This window comes from Choloepus didactylus, chromosome 2, assembly GCF_015220235.1.
Source record: "Choloepus didactylus isolate mChoDid1 chromosome 2, mChoDid1.pri, whole genome shotgun sequence".
In the NCBI taxonomy this organism is placed as follows: domain Eukaryota; kingdom Metazoa; phylum Chordata; class Mammalia; order Pilosa; family Megalonychidae; genus Choloepus; species Choloepus didactylus.
In genome coordinates this window covers 92,473,871-92,491,823 of record NC_051308.1, presented here as the reverse complement: position 1 = coordinate 92,491,823, position 17,953 = coordinate 92,473,871, and the positions used below count along the sequence as shown (strand labels likewise).

The 17,953-nt window shown below is 37.0% G+C and overlaps 1 protein-coding gene across 10 annotated transcripts in view; it reads left to right on the top strand.

Annotated features, from left to right (window-relative positions):
- The window catches only part of DNM3 (dynamin 3), a 615,582-nt gene that overhangs the window by 88,063 nt on the left and 509,566 nt on the right, over nucleotides 1-17,953 (top strand). For all 10 annotated transcript variants that reach the window (XM_037825339.1, XM_037825338.1, XM_037825336.1 and 7 more), the window contains exon 2: nucleotides 2,061-2,134. In XM_037825339.1, the coding sequence (XP_037681267.1) occupies nucleotides 2,061-2,134 (74 nt within the window). The remainder of the gene's footprint in view (nucleotides 1-2,060; nucleotides 2,135-17,953) is intronic.

Genomic DNA, 17,953 nt, shown 5'->3' with positions numbered 1-17,953 from the left:
TCTTTAATTTTTTGTAGAAAATATTTCATTGATTCGTTAAATGGCATTATTCAAGCATTTAAGACCTGTATATATCTCTCTGGGGTCCATGCATTCTCACATCTCATTCATGGTCTTCACAGCTTAAACAGATACCCTCCAGCTCTTTACCCTCGAGTTTTGTTTTGTATTGTTTTTCCTTTGTGATGTTTTCCCATTGTGAATCTCAGATTCATTTCTTCCTTTTTAGTTACAGACCGGAATAGGTGCTCTGCTCATTTTTATTAAATTTTAAGGGGTTATTGAAATCATCCAAAGTAAACATTCTAATATAGTTCCTGGAGAATATTAAAAGCATAGTATTTAGTTATATACATTTAGATATAATCAAAACAACATTGTAAGGAGAATAATATCAGTCTCTCTTCTGAACTGCACTATAAGTTATCTGTCCCTTCTTTAATAGTTTTCTGTGAGCATATCTGTATCTTCCCATTCTATTTCAAACTTCTGGCACCCATAGCATTTACTTAGTGTGAGGTCATGCCCACAGTGTCTACCTAGCACATTTTAGTTCGTCGGTGCATCTTTTTTTTTTTAATGGATGAATAAATAGTATTATTTATTTAAGGTGGTATGTTTTAGAGTAAACACAAGTCTGTAGTTTCACTATTGTTTATTTTAGTCATATACAATGGCATTATAAATGACCCTTAGCATGTGGAATTAGGGAGTACAATCATTAAGTTAGCTAAGAGGCTGTTCAATGTTATTTCCTCTATCATAGAATATGCACTAGCAATTGCAAAACAAAATAATTGTAATAGGGGGAATTTTGATCAAGCCTATCTCCATAATGCTCCATTCTAAAGTATCAGTGTAGCTAAATATTTGGATTTTGCAACCTTTTCACTGAACTTTGCCTATTTCATAAGTGGTTTAACAACCCATCCATGTTGAAGCTCTGTTCTGCCAAATGTCCTATAAAACTTGCAGTATGTCCACCCCATTATTGCCCACTGAATCACTGAGTGACATATCCTGTCTTCAGGCCAGTAATTCTCAAACCTTGGTGAGCATCAGAATTCCCTGGAGAACTTATTAAGATTACAGATACAGTCTCTCCATGAATATTCTGAATCTGTACGTTCAGAATGGATCCTGGGTGACTGTGATTCTAACACTTTCTAGCAGTTCCAGGAACCACTCCTTGGGAAACTGCAATTAAGTAAAAAACACACTTTGAATGGAACTCTGATTTTTAAAATGATTTTTTTACAAGTTTGTGAGACATTCTAAATGTGTTTAAAAGCTGTGTTATAGGAACATTTATGAATTATTCTTACGCCTTGCAGAATCTGTAATGATTTGCAATGCAATCAGATTTAATTATATATGTTCTTCACTGCAGTTTTATCAGTCAAATGTATATTAGCATGCCCTTTTATACATGATCTTTAGTTTTCAAAAACTCCCATTTATCATGTATAAGAATAAACATGAAACTCAAGTTGCAATATTTCTTGCTGCTCTTAATTTCCAGACACATATTTACCTCTATTTGATCCCACATTTTATGTATGACTTTGTTGGTGTGGGGGGTATTTCAGAACATTTAGAAGATACAATCTAATGTACTTTTAGTAATGGCTGGTATTTGATGATACTAATATTGTTCTTGAAGCAGGACAGAGTACTGCATTTTTAATAATCAAAAGGACTAATTTCAGTATCAAATTTTTTTTATTAATTCCGAGTCTCTGAATATCAATTGTGAATGGATTATAATGAAAACATAATGCAAAATTTTGTTAATTCCAGCTAAGTGAATGAGTGATATATTTCAGTAAGTTCATTATGATCATGCACTTGGATTAATATTCAATATATGGGTTCTTCCCCTCTCTTTTTAAAATATAATAGATACTTCTTTTATAAGATTGGTCTAGCATTCTTTAGATGAGTGATGCATTGAAAAATGAACGATTGAGAATCATGAAAATTACTGTGGAACTTGAGTTAATAATTTATAGGTGATCAGAATTCCTTAATGCATTGATCTGTTATTTCTTATTTTTTAGGGACTTTCTCCCTCGAGGGTCGGGCATCATAACAAGACGTCCTCTTGTTCTGCAGCTTGTTACTTCCAAAGCAGGTAATGAGTGTGGAGATTTACTGCATGATTGAGCACATCCCATGGCACCTGCTGCCTCCATTCCTGGGTGATGGGTTGTAGAAACAGAAATGTTTTTGTAATCACGTTCTGCTTTGGGCAGCACCTACATTTCTCTCCTAATGTTCCCTTCTTCATTGCTTTTTAAATTTCTTTTGTTACATTAAAGGGAAAATCTCATAAGCATGTAGTTTTTTAGCAACTACTATATTTTTCTGACTAGAAAAATATTATTTTTTCTTATTGTAACCCATTTATATAATTTTACAATACAGCATAGCCACTAATACTTCTTTGGTATACTTCCTTAATGCATGTGTGTGTGTGCGTGTGTGTGTGTGTTTATGTGTGTTAAAATAAAGTTCAAGATCCCTCTTACATCTGTAGATATACGTGTGTGTTTGTGTAGCTCTCTCTATATATCTATATTTAATATGCTGTGCTTATTTGATGGATTCATTCAACAATTATTTATTCAACAATTAAATAATTATTTCCTGTGTGCCAGGAAAAAATCCCTGCCATCAAGGAATTTACATTTTATTGAGGAGAGGGCAAAAGTAAACATAACATATAAGCAAAGCAGCACATAGAATGTTGGGCGATAAGTTATATAGAGAAAATTAAGCAGGGTGGGGGGAATAATTTGTCCCAGTGGAGGTGGATTTATTATTTTGAATAGGATGTCAGAGAAGGCCTGTCTGAAAAGGAGACAATTGAGATTCCTGAAGAAAATGAACAATCAAGCCATTCTGATGTCTGTGCAGGCAGAGGCAAGGGAGAAGTTTCTAAAATGGGAGCTGATTGTGTATTTAAAGTTTAACAAGGGATCCAGTAGGAGTAGAGGTGGAGTGAGTGAGGGAAGGGATAGCAGGAGATGGGGTAGAGAGCAAGTATGGCTGGAATAGAAAAGAGGCCAATTGGGATGGGTCTTGTGGGTCAGAGACCTTGAAAGGGAACGTGACTGGAGAATTAGCACTTGAAAGTAGGTGCCACTGAATGTAAGAGAGAGAAAGAAAGTGATGGGGGGATTGGAGAGGATAGGAATTAGCTTTACACATGAGAAGGATGGAGGAAAACCAAAATGGAAATAGGAAGATGTAGGGGAGGCTACAAGTAAGTCTTTACTTTTACTGTTAGAGAGTTGAGGGATTTCTCGTTTGATGACTTTATTTTCTCCAGGAAGTAGGACTCAAGGTATTTGCTGATAATGATAATTTTGCCTTCTCATTTCCATTAGTTATGCCTTAATTTCTCTTTAATGTCTTATTACATTAGCCAGGAATCTAGAACAATGTTCAGAAGCTATCTTTGTTTTGTTCCTAGTTGTGATGAAAATGCCTCTTGTGTTGAAGTATGCATGTGATATTTACTATGTGTTTATCCTGGTAAGGAACTGTTTTATTCTTAATTTTTAAAATAAGTATAGAATTTTATTGAATGCTATTTTGGCATTTATGGAGAAGATCACTTCAAAACTTCTTTGATCTGTTCACCCTTAGATTTACAGATTTCTTATTTAAACATCCTTGAATTCCTAAGATATGCTTGATTATAGTAACTTGTTCTTTTACTGTACTGTTGAAGTAATTCCACTGGTTTATTTAGGTTATTTATATTTCTTTCTCTATATGTAAATCTGTCTATCTTTGTCAAGTGATTATATCAAAGCCATAACAGTCATCATAAAGTCAAAAGACTTTTCTTCTATTAGATTTTACTGTTAAAAATCCAGTAATGCATTTTAGATTCTGTTTTGTACTTAAGGAAGGCTGCTAGTCTTGCTGTTTTACAAAAGGTTATGTCTTAAACTCAGGGATTTAGAGATAGCAGCCATGGGCAGTAAGAACTGGACAAGGCTAGAGTTGGGGTTGTGGTTGCACCAGGGTCCAAGACGCATGGGATGACAGGGCACATAGGGAATATTCAAAACCATATAAATGCTTAATGTTCCAAAGAGGAGATTTTCCTTTTTAACTCTAGAGACTCTTACAAAAGAATTGCTAGGCCCAGGACTTGTACTATATAGAAAACTGTAGTTAGAATAACTGTAATTTTTGGAGCATCGATTATGTATCAGCACTGGACACTTTGCAGGTATTTTCATGTAATTCTGACAAGAAATTTTTGAGGAAGATATTATGATTTCCATTTCTGAAAAAGAGCCCCAGCAATGTTAAGCAGTTTGTTCAAGGCCATGCTGTTGACTGGTATAGGTATTGTTACCCATCTTTGTCTGACCCTATAACTTGTTAATATAGCATTTTTAAAATAGGAAATTTCTACTGCTTACTTTTATATTTGCAGGGCACACTTTATTTTCTTATAGGGCATGGTGGATTGAAGCCATATGTACCCCACAAAAACATTCTTAAATCTAATCCATTCCTGTGGCTGTGAGGCCATTTTAAGTAGGATCTTTCAATGAGGCTACTTCAGTTAAGGTATGTTTCACCTCAGTCAGGATGGCTCTTAATACTATTACTGGAGTCCTTTATAAGAAAATGAAATTCAGACACACATAAAGAGACAGCCACACAAGCAAGAAGCTGAAGTCAATGAAACCTGGAAGAGAAGGGAGAGACCAGCAGACACCTCCAGGTCCTTGCCATGTGAAGAGGAGCCCGTCTTTGGGAAGAAAGCATTGCCTTGATGATGTGTTGATTTGAATATTTTTCTAGCCTCAGAACGATGGGCACATAAATTCCCATTGTTTAACCTGATTCATTTCATGGTATTTGCTTGAGCAGCCTAGGAAACGAAAAAGATTTTGGTACCAGGAGAGTGGGGTGCTGCTATTGCAAATACCAAAAATGTGGAAACAGCTTTGGAATTGGACAGTGGGTTGAGGTTGGAAGAATTGTGAGGTGCTTGATTGAAAAAGCCTAGATTGCTTTGAAGAGTCTCCTAGTAGAAATATGGATGCTAAAGGTATTTCTGATGAGGCCTCAGGTGGAAATGGTGAATGTGTTATTGGAAACTGGAGGAAAGGTGATCCTTGTTTTAAAGTGGCAGAGAACTTGGTGAAATTGATGTTTTGATGTTGAATGCAAGGCAGAACCTGAGAGTGATGAACTTGGATAGTTAGCTGAGAAGATTTGCAAGCTAAGTGTGGAAAGTACAGTCTGCTTTCTCCTAGCGGCTTTTTGTGAAATGAGAGAGGAAGGGAAAAAGCTGATAACTGAACTCCTGGGCACAAAGAAACCAAAAATTGATGGTTTGGAAAATTCTGAGCTTCTGTAAAGTGTGTCCCCAGAGAACAGTGCTTCATGTGAGGTTTAAGTGAACATGGGACCTGTCAGCAATTTCCAAGGAAGTCAAGATTAGAAATGCCGTTATCCTGGAAGGATTTGTGGAAAGTTCTTTTGTCTGATGGTTTGGACCCCGGTGTACTACATTCAAAACTGACATGTTTCTTGCATAATTTGTATGAATGGAACCACTGCCAACCTGGACTAAAAGGGACAGAAAAGGGACTGACTGAAAGAAAAATCACTTCACGGACAGAACCATGGAAGCTGAGGTCTGGACTTGAAGGCATCTTTTTGGGCCAAGAGAGTGGGTCCACCCATATGTGTGAAAAGAGTGAGTCTGCCCCAGTGCTTGGAGATGGAGTGCCTTCTGCGTTGTTTTCAGGAAGAGTGCTACCATCCCAGTGTCCTGAGAAGGTGAAGCCAGTGTCCTGGGGATTGTGGAGAGTCTGGCTGCCACCCCAGTGTTCTGGGAGGGTGGAGACTTCACCCCAGTTTTGGGGGAGGTCAAGGCTGCTGGACAAGCACTTGGAAGGATGGAGCCATAGATAACTCTCAGACCTTGAAATCTTATAGAGTATGCACTGAGTGATTTTGGAATTGTTTGGTATCCATGACCCCTATTTTCATTCCAATTTCTCTCTATGGGAATGGAAATATTTATCCTATGCCTGTCCCTCCGTTGTATATGGGAAGCAGATAATTTGTTCTCTAGGTTCCACAGGTCTACAGACAGAGGGGAATTACGCTCCAGACCACACCTGTAATCAGTTTTGATGAGTCTTTGTACTAAGCATTGTTTCTGAAATGACTTAAGGCTTTTGGGATATTGTGAAGGAATGAATGCATTTTGCATGTAGAAAGAATATTTCTTTTCTTTTTGGGGTCCAGAGGATGGAATATGCTGGTTTGAAGCTGTATGTACTCCAGAAAAACATGTTCTTAAATGTAATCCATTCCTGTGGGTATGAACCTATTGTAAGAAGGACCTGTTGATGAAGTTACTTCAGTTAAGGAGTGACCCACCTTAATCAGGATGGGTCTTAATCCTGTTACTGGAGTCCTTTATAGGAGGATGAAATTCAGACAGAGAATAAGAGAGCCACAGAAACAAGAAGCTGAAATCAGTGAAACCTGGAAGAAAAGGGAGAGACCAGCAGATGCTGCCATGCGCTTTGCCATGTGACAGAGGAGCCAAGATTGTTGGCAGCCCATCTTTAGAAAGAAAGCAGTGCATTGATGATGCCTTGATTTTGCCATTTTCCCTGCTTCAAAACCATGAACAAACGAATTCCCATTGTTTAACCCAAACCATTTCATGGTATTTGCTTTGAGCAGCCTAGGAAATTAAAACCTAGGGTATATTTTATGTAAAGGAAAATAAATATGGTGAGTAGGAAATATGAAAAATGTTTGATTAATTAGTATATTGTCTAATTTCCAACATTATGTCCATTCGGTAATATTTAACTGCTTGTCTCCACCTGCTTTTATATTAGTTGCTAAACTAAGCCAAAAAAGTAGTTACAGGCCTTAAGCCTTATTCTAAATCATTTGTTTTAGGGCATTTAGTACTTAGCACAGAAGAGCATTCCAAGAAACTACTCAGATTGTGATCAAGGTGAGAAAAATCACTACTTCTCGTTTATTAATAAAGGTAAAAATGTTAAGTGATAAGGTCATGGTAATGTGGATTCAGAGAGAGGCATTTCTGAAGGTGTGGCTTGGGAGAACAAGAGTTGGACACAGCAAGCTGTGAAGTGTCCCGGCCGGCGGGACGTTCAACGGAAGCTCCAAATCCTGTGAGGGAGGAATGGTATGGGACAAGAGACACGAGGAACGACAGCAAGACAGGTTTCTGATCAAGCTGCAAAACTTTATTGAAGAGGCAGGGTATATATACTCTAAGGTAGAGGGAGTGGCTAGTACGAACGGGTGGCGGCCTAGGATTGGTGGCTGCAAAGGCGGGTGGCAGTCTAGGATTGGCTGCTGCTGTTGCTAGGGCGGATGGCAGATGTAAGGCTAGCATAGGATTGGTGGCTACTGTTGCTGGGGTAGAAGGCAGGTAGTAAAGCTAGCACTCTAGGCGCAAATCTTAGGCGCGAACGGCTATCACTTCTGTAGAAGGCTGAGGGCAACTTAAGCCGCTATTGCATCAGCCCTAGCGGTCATGTTGCATATCTCCGGCATCGCTGAGGGTGGATTTTATACATGCTATCTTAATCGTCCCCAACAGTGAAGTGTTAGGTGAGACCTGTGGTGGTCAAGAGCAAGGAAGTAGGGAGAGCACCTTCATAAGACAATGGGATAGTTTTCAGGTGCCTTATGGGCTTCCTCCCGTTCTGTGCTGAAACCAGCTCATATCAGCTCACAAGAGCCAATTGTGCACCTTCTTCCCGTCTCCATGTTAGTGACATCATGGAGGTAGCTTAAAATAGGTAACAGTGGGAGTATTTACGATGTGGTGATTGGCAAATGCTACAAATGAAGGCTCCCACCACCCCAGGAAGCCAGTTTTTAAACATTTACTGGCATACCACTGGTTTCTTCCTCAACACCTGATCTTACTGTTTATTGACTAAATGACATATCAAATAGAGAAAACAAATGTGTTTGAGTGTAGTATTTGATGAACTACTGAGTACAATCAACATACAAAATGTGTTGCTGCTTTAAGAAATTATCCATTTGGAATTGGATATACCCTGGAAGGAGAAAATGTTTTATTTTAAGATATCAGACTCCAAATCATCCTTTGCATTAAAGATCAAAAGAATAGCCTGTAGGTCATGGTTAAGAACAAATGGTTTTGCCTCCTGGAGAATTTTAAAACATTTCTCTGAATGCTGTTATATTGTCTTACTGTGCTTTTCTCAGCGATATTAATGGGAGAAAGATATTAAAAATCAAATTATAAAATGGCTTAGTTGGGGGTAATTATTCAAATTATCGAAGTATTTTTTTTTGTGACAGGTTTCCTTGCTAGCCTCCTCTTTTCATGCATGTTAAATGTATTATTAACTCATTTGATTCACCACCTTTTCAGCTCATCTACTGCACAATGTAAATGTGTCTGTGTTTTAAAAATTGTATATGATTTGTAATTCATTAGAGAATTATCCCTATTCAGTATTTTGGGTCCTAGTTTGGCATTGCTGTAAATAACCATTTTAGTAAAGAAAGATACTCAGTAACAGAGGTAAAAAAATGTTTTTTTTTCAGAAGTTCCAGGTATGTAACAGGATGATGTGGAGACAAAGTTCAGGGAGCAGGTCTGAGAAGCAGCAAGAAGGCTTGTAAAGGTGGTGAATCAGGGTGTTCTGAGGTAGAGAATATCTAGTGGTACATCTTCCTGTCAGGTTTAATGCCACTGTGAAAGTTGATGAAACTGAGCTGAAGGGTGAAGCTAGTAGTACTGTGAGGTAGGAGGTTGCTTCCTACAACAAGAGTCAGGAAATAGCTAGTTCTAGAGAAAAATATCTTATTTTTTCATAGATGAGATGTTTTAAAGAAGTTTGTGGATAGTTAGATTTTAAACCCTGATTTATGTACAATGACTGGGACTTGCTTTCTCAGTTCATAAATTAAACTGATACGTACTTGTATTAGTTAGGGTTCTCCTTGAAAACAGAATCAATGAGAGATGTCTCTTATTATCAAATTGTAAAAGTGACTCACGCAACTGCGGGAGCGCACGAGTCCAAATTCTGCAGAGCCGTCAACAAGCTGTCAACTCCAAGGAAGATGTCCGACGAACTCCTCGGAAAACGAACCGACAACTTTGACGAACTCCTCAGGAAATGGAACTGGCAACTTCCACGAGCTCCCCAGGAAAAGCTTCACTGAGCAGCTGAAGAAGAAGTGAAGGTTCTCTAACCTTCCGGCTTATAAGCCTCCAACTGATCACCCGGACCAAATCCAGCCAATTGCATTCTCTCACTGTGGAAGCACACCCCTTGATGAGTCATCAGTCAGCTGCAGTCAATTGACTGATGATCCAACAAACCAACCAGCCTCAAATAGCCTCACAGCAATCATCAGGCCAGTGCCCGCTTGACCAGACAGCTAGGTCACCTAGCCAAGTTGACACATGAACCCAACCATCACAGTACTTATTGTAAACATTCAATTATTGTTTTGAATAACAATGTAAAATATTTTAAAACTGCATATCTCATTTTCTTTTACATTTAAATATCTGAATTTAATTAAAATTGATTAAGTATGTTACAATAAGAGAGTCTGTTTTTGTAAAGATAAATGTTTTCTTTTTATTATAACAAGTTAACTTCATGGTAAACAAATGTGGTTCTGAAAACATTCCTTAACTACATCTTTGACATTGTTCTGCTGTAGTGCTGATTCCCTACTGCCTCCCATAAAAGGTACAGGTTATGGATTCATAGTTTAAAGTCCCTTGAATACAGTTATTCTTAAATCTTGATATGCATAAGATGCCATGGGGGGATGTGCCGGTTTGAATGTATTGTGTTCCCCAAATGCCATTATCTTTGTAGTCTTGTGTGGGGCAGAAGTTTTTGGTGCTGGTTAGATTTGTTTGGAATGTGCCCCACTCAGCTGTGAGTGATGATTTTGATGATATGTTCCCATGGAGGTGTAGCCCCGCCCATTCGGGGTGGGCCTTGATCAGTGGAGCTATATAAATGAGCTGACTCAGAGCGAGGGAAGAGAGTGCAGCTGGGAGTGATGTTTTGAAGAGGAGCAAGCTTGCTAGAAAGGAACCTCCTGGGAGAAAGCCGTTTTGAGGCCGGAGCTTTGGAGCAGAAGCCAGCTGCCTTCCTAACTGGTAGAAGTTTTCCAGACACCATTGGCCATCCTCCGGTGAATGTACCTGATTGCTTGGATGCTTTGTGGCCTTAAGACTGTAACTGTGTAGTGAAATAAACCCCCATTTTATAAAAGCCTATCCATCTCTGGTGTTTTGCATTCTGCAGCATTAGCAAACTAGGACAGGGGACATCTTAAAGGTTCTGGGGCATCACCCTCAGAGCTTTTGATTCAGTAGGTCTGGGGTAGTGCCCAAGATCTATATTTTAAAGCACAAGTGCCTTTAAAAAAATCACACTTTGAGAAACACTCAAATAATGTCGTCTAATTCCTTCACTGTTTTTATCTTTCTGGTTTTTAGACATCATTCGCTATTCCTTTTAGCAGGACATTTTGTTGGGATATGATCTAGCATTCTTTGAAGTTGTTTGGTCATGGAGTCTATACAGCTCTAAGCACTATACTTTGAACATACCAGGCACTCATTTAATGCTGATCTGTACACCTGTCCTGTTACTGGGCATTCCGCTCAGGCAGCAGCGCACTTGGCCCTGGTGTTTCAAGAGTCTAAGTCTCTTCTGAGATTATCAAAAGTTCAGGTTCTTATAGGACCGAGTTTTGTTGTTACATAACATACTCACCTTCCAGACCTAAATGTAGCGAGTAGTAGCCATCCAGTGAAATCTCTGACACCAAGTGTGTATCTGCTCATTTCTTGGAGCCAGGATTCTCCTGCTTGATTTCTGATTAACTCATGAATGTCCATCAATGTTGCACAATTATGAAACATAATTTCGATTTTGGAAAGTGTAACAAGAAAAAATAAATTACAGAATATTTTGTGGGGGAGTTGGCAATGGGGATGTTGGGGTTTCCAAATTTTTGAGGATGTCTGGCATAGAAGGGATCAAAGGGTTTCCTCTTTCTGAGGGATGCTTTGGGTTATTATTCCTTGAATACTGGACACAATGTAATAAATAAATTAACTTCCAGATGTCCTAGGTAGAACAGCATTCTTATTACATGGATAGAGATAGAGAGGCTACATGCATGTATTAAGGTAGGACTTTGTACAAAGATTTCCAGTTTTTTTCATAACCTGTTTCATTGACAGGTCAAGATAGTTATCTTTCAGGATTCTTATAAATCTTGTTTTTGAGGAAAAAAGGTAGTTTGTTTTATCTAGGACTATTGCTTAACCTACTTTGAATCTGGCTTGATTGTGTTTTCCAGGTCAGTACTCTTAATATTTGTATAACTCAGGAAATTCAACATATCTTTATCTTACGCTTGATTATTAGGATTTCACTGGTTATAGTCATTCCATTTTTTTTCTGCTGACAACACTCTGAAATGTTTATTTTTACTCACTTTCTTTTGTTACCTTTTTTTCTTAGCGTAAGCATTGGCTACTCATTTATTAATAGAATTAGAATTTTAAGTAGCTCAGTTATGCACCTTCTGATATAAAGTCAAGAGCAATTTTTCACTCAAACTTTCAAAATTTTGAGAAAAGTTGGAGAACTATTTTAAGCAAAACTGACCCGAATTTTATTTCTTCAAAGTTAGACTACTGCGCTTTAACATCATATAATACATTTCCATTTAAGAAGGGAATGACTAAATTAAATGCTTTCTATTTCTCCTCAAAGGAAATGGTGTACAAAAGAAGAAAAAAAATTCAATAGTTACCACACGTGATTTCAAGGTTAAGACAACTTTTGAGTAGGTGATAATTTGTTTTTATTTAGGTCTGTTTGTCCACATTCTATTTTAAGAGAATGTACGATTTGTTTTGTATGACTGCGTGGTATATGAATATATCTCAATAAAATGAAGATTAAAAAAAAAAAAAAAAAAAAAGACATAATGCTGAGCAAAATAAGCCAGGCACAAAAAGAGAGATATTGTATGTTACCACTAATGTGAATTCTGTGAAAAATGTACAATGTTTTATACTGTAGAATGTAGGGGACCTAGAGATACCAATTAGTGGAGGGGGAATGATAATCTAATAAGAACAGATAAACTATGGAGGGTAATCTCAATGTTATGGGAATGCTCAGGAATGATTATGGTTTGTAAACTTTCTTGGATATAGTAAGATCATGTTGGAAGCAATAGAGTTATTTTAGGTTTTTTTTTTCTCTTATTCCTTTGTTTTCTTAGGGGTTGTTAATTTTCTTGGGATATGGTAGGAACATGTTGGAAGCAATGTAGTTATTTTAGAATATTTGTTTTTCTTACTCCTCTGTTTGGACATGGTTTATTAATTTTCTTGGGGTATGGTAGGAACATATTGGAAGCAAAGTTGTTATTTTAGGTTATTTGTTTTCCTTAATCCATTGCTTTGTTTGAAATGTTGTGGGGTTTTTTTGGTTGTTGTTTGCCTGTTTGTTTTTAATTTTTTGATAAACAAAGTTAAAAAATTGAAAAAAAATCAGTAGAAAAATGGGAGTAAAAACTAAATGACAAATAGGGTGGGATGGGGGGATGGTTTGGGTATTCTCTTTTCACTTTTATTTTTTATTCTTATTCTGATTCTTTCTGATGTAAGGAAAATGTTCAGAAATAGATTGTGGTGATGAACGCATAACTATATGATCATACTGTGAACAGTTGATTGTATACCATGGATGACTGTATGGTTTGTGAATATATTTCAATAAAACTGAATTTTAAAAGAGAATGTATTGAGGCTTGTTTCCAAACCAAAAATTACTTTTGACCCCTTTGGTCCATGGGATGTCTGTTACAGAATTATGTCTTTCGTAAGAAGTTGGCTAGAAGGGAGATACTGAATTCCTTAATATTAGGACTTCTCTTTCTATCCACCTCCTATCTCCTATTAAAAAATATTCTGAAATAATTGATATTGAGGAGGGCAAAAAGATAAGTTGTAGAGTTTTTATACCTGCTTAAATCTGAGAGGAAAAGGTGTGATTTTTTCATGGTAAGAAAATTAATAGGCTTGTTTTATATCATACTTAAGGCTATAGTCAACTAATAATTATTACTTACCTACTGCTTCCCATCTCATTGTTTTCCTTTTAAGCTTCTATCAACAGAAATCATAGGTTGCATATGCCCCCTGCATTTGCATTTGTTGGACAGGTCAGAGTAGTTTGGGTTGCATTTTCTTCTCCTCTTGTGGCATACTTTATACTTTATCTTTCCAACTGCCTAGTCTGTATCCTCCTCCTTGTGAAAAGTTGGCTTCAGTTGTCACTGAGCGGCAAGGCAGAATGTGTCATCTCATTTACTGTTCAATGATATGGTCTGCATGAATATATTCAGGATGAATATATTTCAGATACTACTGAAGGTGTTTATTTTGCAAACTGAGCTAAATTCACATTAAGTACTTTTCAAGTAATTATATTAATTTAATATTAACAGTCTCCTGCCAGCCTGGTAGAATTTCTTCTCATTATTTTTCCAAAGTGTATTTGTTATGTCAGTTTTTATCTTCACGTTTTTGCATTCATTCATCCATTAATTTACCAGATTTTAAATGCTTACGGTGTGCCAAACAAAAGAGAAGTTACCAGTTTCTATACTGCATACCAGGCTTCTTTAGTTGTTTTCCTGTTCTCATTTTGACTAGTATTTAAAGAACCTGTTTTTTTTTTTTTTTTTTTAACCTCTGCATAGGTCTCTTTCACATGACTTCAGTTTTTATTGTTCCATTATATAGGAATTGTGGTTATGCAATACTTTACAAGCATTATGGAAATAGGAATTATGAAGCACTTATCTCAGTTAGGCACACTGAAAGTAATTTGAGTTTCCATCCTTTGAAGAGTCTTTAATCTAAGGCATGTTGATTAGTTAGGGTTCTCTAGGGAAGTAGAACCAACAACAGATATCTGTAAATATGAGACTTTATAAAAGTGTCTCATACAACTGTGGGGATGCACGAGTCCAAATTCTGTAGGGCAGGCAGCGAACTGGCAACTCCAATGAAGGTATTCAGGGAACTCTTCAGGAGATGCTGGCTAGCCGAAGAAGTGAAGGTTCTCTCTCTTCTCCCTTAAGAGTCTTCAACTGACTGGATTAAATCCAGCTGATTGAATTTTCTCATTGCAGAGGACACACCCTTCATTGATGTAATTAGCCATAGATGCTGTTCAATGATGATTTAATAAACCAGCCTTCTGGTTTATTAACCAGCCACAAATGTCCTTGCAGTAATGGTTAGGCCAGTGCTTATTTGACCAGACACCTGGGCACCATCATCTGGCCAAGTTGACTCATGAACCTAACCATCATACATGTCAACTGTGATTTCCATTTTAAATCCACCTACCCTTGTTCCTCTCATTGCCTATCAAAACTCTTTTTTTCTTGACATGTATATATCTAACACTTCATCATTTTATTATTTGAACATTTTTTTTGCTATGAACATATCTACCAATGCTTACATTAGACTCCATATAGCTTTTCATTTAGCAGGTATTTACATAGGATTCATAATAAACATAAACATATTGAAATATAATAAAGTTCTACTTTGATTTACCTGGTAGGTGTAATCCTGAAAAGTTGTCTAAATTATTTCTTGGTGCCTAAATTGTTGTTTGACTTTTAAGCAAATCATTTAAATTATTTTTTATCTATGCTGTTGAGATTGTAAAGCTGGATGGATATTCATGAAAGTAAAAGAGTAAAACACTTATCCAACAAATGTTTATTGAGCGCCTGTTCTCCACTCATGTTAAAGCAATTTCTTTAGTTTACTAAGCGGTGTACAAAGATATATAAGGCACAGTCTTTATCTTAAAAGGCTTATACTGGGTGTCCACAGAATAGCCACATCCTTGAATATTTCCTGGATAATATCATAGCAGAGGATAAAAAGCACAGGAGTGATGTTTCAGTTTCCTAGGCTGCTCAAAGTAAATACCATGAAATTGTTCAGCTTAAACAATGGGAATTTATTCGCTCACCATTGAAGTCTAGGAAAATTGTCCAAATCAAGGCATCATCAAGGTGCTGATTTCTTCCCAAAGACTGGCTGCCAGTGATTGTTGGCTCTTCTGCCACATGGCAAAGCGCATGGTGGTGTCAGCTGGTCTCTCCCTATTCTTCCGGGTTTTGAGGCTTTCAGCTTCTTGTTTCCATGGCTTTTTCTCCCTCCCCTTTATTCATTCCACTTATAAAGGACTCCAGTATTGGAATTGAGACCCATAATGAATGAGGTGGGCTCACCTCTTAACTGAAGTAACCTCACCAAAAGGTCCTGTGGGTTTACACACACAGGAATGGATTAACTTTAAGAACATGACCACAAGTGATATGAGGAAATTATCTAAGTGAGGAAGGCATATATACAGCAAGGTGCAGAGTCAATGAGAGTAATGGAGTGAGTGACTGAGGAAGTAGGGTCTGGAAAACACTCTCCAAAGGAAAAGTCAGACATTCTCTTCTTTGTGCTACCCCTAGCCCTTACCTAAATGTCTATCATAGAGCTCATCTTGGTGTATCATTAACTGGTATATCTGGGTCCATCTGACTAGTATGTCTGCTCCTCGAGGGCAGAGACCAAGTGTATGAAGCTTGCTAGTATCCTTGTTCATAGTAGCCACACTTGATGCATTCTTTGTTTTACCCACATACTAATTGGGAAGGAAAATGATTTTATTGAAGGAAACCCTCACCAATCGACACACAATTTCCTATTTCCATATGTCAATGCTGTGTTTTTCTAATTATCACCGATAGTAGTGATTTGTAATATCTGTTTGTTAAAACTGAATTTCTTGTGGTTAAAGAGGAGAATGCAGAAATGAATATATGGTCACATATAAATTTTGCTTTCAGGGAATTTATGATTACAGATGATTTACTACAGCTTGTATTTTGCTTCTTTTCTCTTTTTTGCTGTTTTTTTTTTTTAATTTCTGGAAAGGCCTTGTACTATATATATATATATATATATATTTATTTAGAGAAGTTGTAGTTTTACAGAAAATTATGCAAAAAATACAGAGTTCCCACACACTCACCCTCACATCACATTGCATTAGTGTGGTACCTTTGTTACAACTGATGAAATGATATTATTATAATTATGTTATTAACTATACTCCATAGTTTATATTAAGATTCACTGTTAGTGTTGTACAGTCCTGTGGGTTTTAAAAATTTTATTACAGTAAAATATATACAACCTAAGATTACCTGTTAGCCACACTCACGTATATAATTCAATGCTGTTAATTATATTCACAATATTGTGCTACCATTACCACCATCCATTACCAAAACTCTTCCAACATCTCAAACAATTTAAGCATTAACTCCCTGTTTAGTACCCTCATCATGATTCCCAGTAATGTGTATTCCAGTTTCTGAGTCTATGCATTTGCTTATTCTAGTTATTTCATGTCAGTGAGATCACACAGTATTTATACTTTTGTGTGTAGTTTATTTCACCCAAGATGATGTCTACAAGGTTCATCCATGTTGTCACATGTATCGGAACTTCATTCATTTTTATGGCTGAATAATATTCCATTGTATTTCCATACCACATTTTGTTCAGCCATTCATCTGTTGATGGACACTTGGGTTGCATCCATCTTTTGGCCATTGTGAATAATGCTGCTGTGAACATTGGTGTGCAAATATTTGTTTGAGTCCCTGTTTTCAATTCTTCTGAGTATATACCCAGAAGTGGGATGTGGAGTCATTTGCTAATTCTTTACTTAACTTTTTGAAGAGCTGCCAAATTGTCTTCCACAGTGGCTGCACCGTTATACATTCCCATCAGTAATGAATGAGTGTTCCTATCTCTCCACATATTCTCCAGCACTTGTTATTTTCAGTTTCTTTTTTAATGTAGCCATTTTAGTTGGTATGAAAAGGTATCTCATTGTGGGTTTGATTTACGTTTCTCTAATGGCTAATGGCATTGAGCATCTTTTCATTTGTTTTTTGGCCATTTGTATATCTTCTTTGGAGAAATGTCTATTTAAGTCTTTTGCCCATTTTTAAAATTGAGTTATTTTTCTTTTTGTTGTTGAGTTGTAGGATTTCTGTATAAATTCTTGATATTAAACCCTTATTGGATATGTGGTTTCCAAATATTTCTCCTGGTTTTGGGTCTTATTTTCTTCTTTCTTTGCATGCCTGGTTATTTTTGATTGAATACTGAACACTGGGAATTTTATGTTGTTAAGTGATGGATTTTGTTTTAATCATTTGGACTTTGATATGCAATTAAGTTATTAGGCATGTGTTTGATCTGTTTGAGGCTTGCCTTTAAAATTTCCTAGGACGGTTTCTGAGCAGCCATTAGTGTAGGGCTAATTTGATCCCATCATTGACTCTACTGGAATCCCCAGGTATTAGTAGATATTTCCACTCTAAGTAGTTGAAACATCAATTATTCCAAGTCCCATGTGAGCTTGGTAATTCTTCTGCCTATTTCTTTCCAGAGGTTCTTTCCCCAGCCTCAGTGGTATCTTCACATACATGCATTGATCAGTTCTGAAGGGGCCCCTTCTGCTGTCTCTGAAGTTTTCCCTCTGTGTTGTTCCCATTTCATTAGTATTTTGCTCCACAAAATTCTAGGTTCCTTGGCCCCCTTGGATTCTGAACTTTGTCTCCTCATCTTAGTGAAACAATTGGCATCTTTTGGGTTCCTATGCTGTGGCATTGCCGTTTTCTCCAGGCAGTAAGCTAGAGCAATCAAAACAGTTTGTTTCCATCCTGTCAAAGGTTACTGTCTTGTGTTGTTTCTTGTCCAAAACCT